We start from the raw sequence: 4,456 nt of genomic DNA, 5'->3' as shown, positions 1-4,456 counted from the left end.
CCCTTAACTTGTTCTTTTCGGATAGACTTATTGTTTCTAACATGCACGGTGTACATGCATGGATACATGGGATACAAATTTCCACGGTTTTAACATGTTCTGATCATTCCAAACGTCCAAGTACTTTCCTGTAAGGCCGGTCATGAGGAAAGGGAGCAAGTGGTACCAATTGTTAGTGTTTACCGGTATGAAAAGGGTTGGGGATTTTACCCGGAACCTTCTAGCACTGCAGTGATTGTTTAAAATAAAAATACGAGGGTATGGGGTTCTGTTCGTTGAAATAGTGCTGTCCCGTATGTAAATCTGACCATAACGTGTTTTTGCCTTTTCGCGGGGAAAATAATTAATGGGGCGAAAATGCGAAATAATAAAAACGATGCCTTTTCGCTTGAGCTGGCGCATTTTCGCCCCACCTCTTGGTACATTTTCGAATTTTCTTCCTGTAACTTGGCGCAGTTTCGCCGCGAAAAGGCGAATTAATGCACGAACTGGCAGAAATCAGCAACCATTATTATACGTTTATATGTTTTAAACACGTTTTTAATATTAGAGTTGGCTCCCTTCACCTATACTTGCCAAATACACAAGGCACAGCCAAGGTGTCCACGAAAATCCCAAAATTACGATAAAGCTATTCCGGATTCATAGGGAGAGCATTGTTGGACCATACAATCCACAAATCACGTTTTTTAATGTATGTTGGAGTATGCTTTCGAGTACAAGTTTCACAACATATCTGGGAAAATCTGCTTGTTGACAGAACAATTGACAGCACAATTGACAGCACAGTAGATACTTTCACAAAATTCAATAAAAAATAGTGAAAAATGAGATCCACTTCATCTTCTCTACCACAGCTAGAAACTCTATAACTAACTTGAGAGTGGTATAGTGGTGTAGTTGTCCGACTCTCACCCAAGAGATTGTGAAATCGCCCCCCCCCCCCCCCCACACACACACAAATGGGCAATGCGCGTTGATGAAATTTTCGGGCTCGATTCATTTTGGGCTGGAATGGAAATCCGTCGATCATGTGAATATGAAAAGTTACAACAGTACGTCATATCGAAACATATTTGACCTTAATTTAATCAGCTTTTATTGTTGTATGTATGTACATGTACCCAAATATTTGGTTGTATAGCTACAATAATCTATTTTCAGCATCTAGTACGACTATTTTTGTACTATTATTGATTCAGTCACATGAATTTAACAAGGGTGAGAAACTATGTCAATATTGGTTGGCTAGTGTTTCATTCATAAAAGCACGAGGCATAAAGCGCTACGCGAAAAATCGATTGATACTTGTACATGGTATGTGATTGCCTGAGACAATAACTATGACGTGTCATCAATAATTTGTAGGCAATTTAAAATCAGTCGATTGTTTCTCTATATGAATTTTGCTCATTATGTTTTTGCGGAGAAATTCGCTCAAAGGCTTGATATTAAAATTCCCCCAGTGGCCGGCCGCAAACTAACCCAAACACTGTTACCGCGTAGCACAGTCATGTGGTGGTAATGACCCACTTCTAGGAATATCACTGTGACGTCAATGCGAATCGTTGTAGGGGAGCACTTGTAGATTACTAAATACTATTTTTAGTACAAACGAACAATTTTCCATTACCTCATAAGATAATTTTAGTAACAATTGACGTAATGAACTATTTTCTTTCAAATAGTTCATGGAAAAGCCTGCATTGAAACGTTTCCTGCCATGGTAACACTTATGGTAACTTAAAATTATGAAATACTTATAACTATTATGATTTATTTATTGCTGTCTAGGAATATTTTTCGATCTATCACTGAAATTCTATTAATATCCGTGTGCGTAGTAATATGTGACGTAAAATCAACAGACAAATGTGTATAAATACGGCAAACCTCTCTTTCACCCGCATTGCGAAATATCAAGCTAAACTGACAACTTAACTTAAAGTAAAAGGAAAACTAAAAGTCACGCTGTTTTCTATAAGTGGTATCCCTATAACCGCAGGTCTGGAGAATTTCAATTTTGCGGACTCTTTGATTGAATCATCATGCCAATCAAGCAGCACCCCAGGAAATTCACCAATGATGGAATCTCCACGAATGTATGAAGAGGGGCTTCCTGATAGCGACTTTGTGCAAAAACTGAACCATCCCGTGTTCATCTTCAGAGACGAGATTCAGCAGAGTGATACGTTAGATCCAACACTGGAAAACGTTGTGGATCTTCACGAATTAATCGCCCTGGAATCCGGCGAGGGGCCGCTAATTTTGGACAATTATCTGTCGTCTAGCGACCTTGACATTGTTGAGGGCCACATCCCCGCTAGCACAAACTCGGATTTCCTCGATATATCGAAGGTAAATATCAATTTTAATTTGTAAATCGCTATTATATATCGTTATTATAAACTTTTAAACAAAGCGATGTGTAACTGGGCTAATGTGTCGTCAAAACAACTATAAATAATCCACTTGTGGCCAGGGTTATATTATAGGACATTATTATAACAACAAAAGGTACACTCCTATCACATTCTTTCGCCAATGCGTTGATAGACCCGAGTTGACAATTTACAACACTACTTTATTTGGTTATTTACAAGAGAAGCAGCATTGGCATTTGCTTGAATACCTGAAGTGCTAAACCTGTAAGATATCATACGGTGATAATATACATTTGCTTCTCTCCTTCACATCTCTAAAACATAAACCATTACATAACTGCGATAAAGACATTATTTTAATGTTTCCTATTTTTCCATTTTCAGTTTGTACCAGAAACCGTGCAAAAAGTCTGCATGACTAACCCAGACGAGGTGACCAGCACTACCAACGGCCGCCCGATCCTTACGATTAAATCCGAGGATCTGGGTTTCGCCGATTGCCATGCCGCCTCACTGCCACTATCGCCAGTCCACTCGGAAGTGGACAGTCGAAGCTGCTGGTCTCCGGCTTCGACAACATCTAGCCGTTCTAGTGGCTCATCGAAGGAACCACTGGTTTACGAGTGCCGAAAACCAGGACGAAAACCGTCAGCAAACGGTCCGATACGGCCCAGGAAACGTGAGCCACCGAAAAATACAACGGAGTACTTCGATAAACGTGCACGAAACAATGTTGCTGTGCGTAAAAGTCGTGAAAAGGCAAAACTTCGACAGGGGGAGACTGAAACAAGAGTCAACCAGCTCACAAACGAAAACGAACGCTTGCAAAAGAAAGTCGACTTGCTCTCTAAGGAGCTTAATGTCCTTAAGAGCCTGTTCATTAATGTCGGCTCGGCGTTACCAGAAAACTTTGAGGAGCTTTTGTCAAGATGACGGCAGTTCTAGCATGGAATGTAGTTTAGACATAATCTGTATAAAAGGCACCTTTGTTAGTTTAACTTCATTTATATATTTTTGTATGCATGTTAATGTATGTCCCTGTACTTATGCTAGATGTTGTGATATTTGTTATACAACTCTTACATTGACTGTAGTCTACATTTACAATAAATCATTACCGCTTTTCATTTACGAACAGAGTAACTTTTTATATGTGTATACACTTATTAATCGTTTTACAAGTTACAATGCATGTTTCGTTTCATGCATTCTGCTGGCAGTTAAATTCTACCTAGTTTACATATCAAGCTGTTCTGGCTTTGAAAACTGGTCTGTTTTTATTTTGCATGATTGTGTTAATGTTATACATTATTGGAAACCAAAGAATAACGGATTTGCATGTTTTATCGACACAGATTTAGAAGAAATCCATTGTACATGTTACAAGGAAGACCCAGTTAAGCTTGGATGTAAATTTTATTCTTATAATGTTACCGATGTTCTCTATACTGTAGGCGTCGGCTTGTATTTAAGTCGTGCGTTCTGCAAAAATAAAAGAACACAAAAACGATATAGTTGTTTGTTTTCTTCGAAATCAGACTTTTTAATAAGGCATGCATTTGCTGAAAAGGGGGATAATGACAAACTTCGGACCCGTTATATATATATATATATTGTACGTTATATATATATTGTACGACACACAATCATATTTCTAAAGATGAAAATATCCTATAAACATGAAAAATCAGTTAAAACTGGTTTATTCCATGCTATCGTTTTGTCTTTGAAATAGGTGACATTGTCTTAAAGCTGCACTCTCACAGATTGAACGTTTTGACATTTTTTTTTTTTGTCTTGGCCAATTTTTGCGAAAATCCCGACAACAATTTATATAAGACAGCTGACAAAAAATAGATCGCAGGTTTTTATATTTAAGTTCAAAATTTGATGTTTTATGCATTTTTCTTTAACCGTTAGTAACGGGTTAAGCCATAAAACATTAATTTTCGAAGGGAAATATGACACTGCGATCTGTAAGCTGTAAAAATGGTATATTTGTGAGAGTGCAGCTTTAATGGAACATTCGTATGCTAAATTCTGCTTATAAGAAGGACATTTAATATTTCAAC

General features: G+C 37.8%; 1 protein-coding gene across 1 annotated transcript; it reads left to right on the top strand.

Annotated features, from left to right (window-relative positions):
* The first annotated feature begins 1,912 nt into the window (after positions 1–1,912).
* LOC128243410 (uncharacterized) lies at positions 1,913–3,894 on the top strand. Its single transcript, XM_052961186.1, has 2 exons — positions 1,913–2,358; positions 2,769–3,894. Exons 1-2 carry the CDS (start codon positions 2,083–2,085, stop codon positions 3,315–3,317), a joined length of 825 nt encoding a protein of 274 aa, XP_052817146.1. The 5' UTR covers positions 1,913–2,082; the 3' UTR covers positions 3,318–3,894.
* Positions 3,895–4,456: the final 562 nt, after the last annotated feature.

Source organism: Mya arenaria, chromosome 8, assembly GCF_026914265.1.
Source record: "Mya arenaria isolate MELC-2E11 chromosome 8, ASM2691426v1".
In the NCBI taxonomy this organism is placed as follows: domain Eukaryota; kingdom Metazoa; phylum Mollusca; class Bivalvia; order Myida; family Myidae; genus Mya; species Mya arenaria.
The sequence above is the reverse complement of the archived record's forward strand: the minus strand, read 5'-3'. Positions and strand labels throughout refer to the sequence as shown.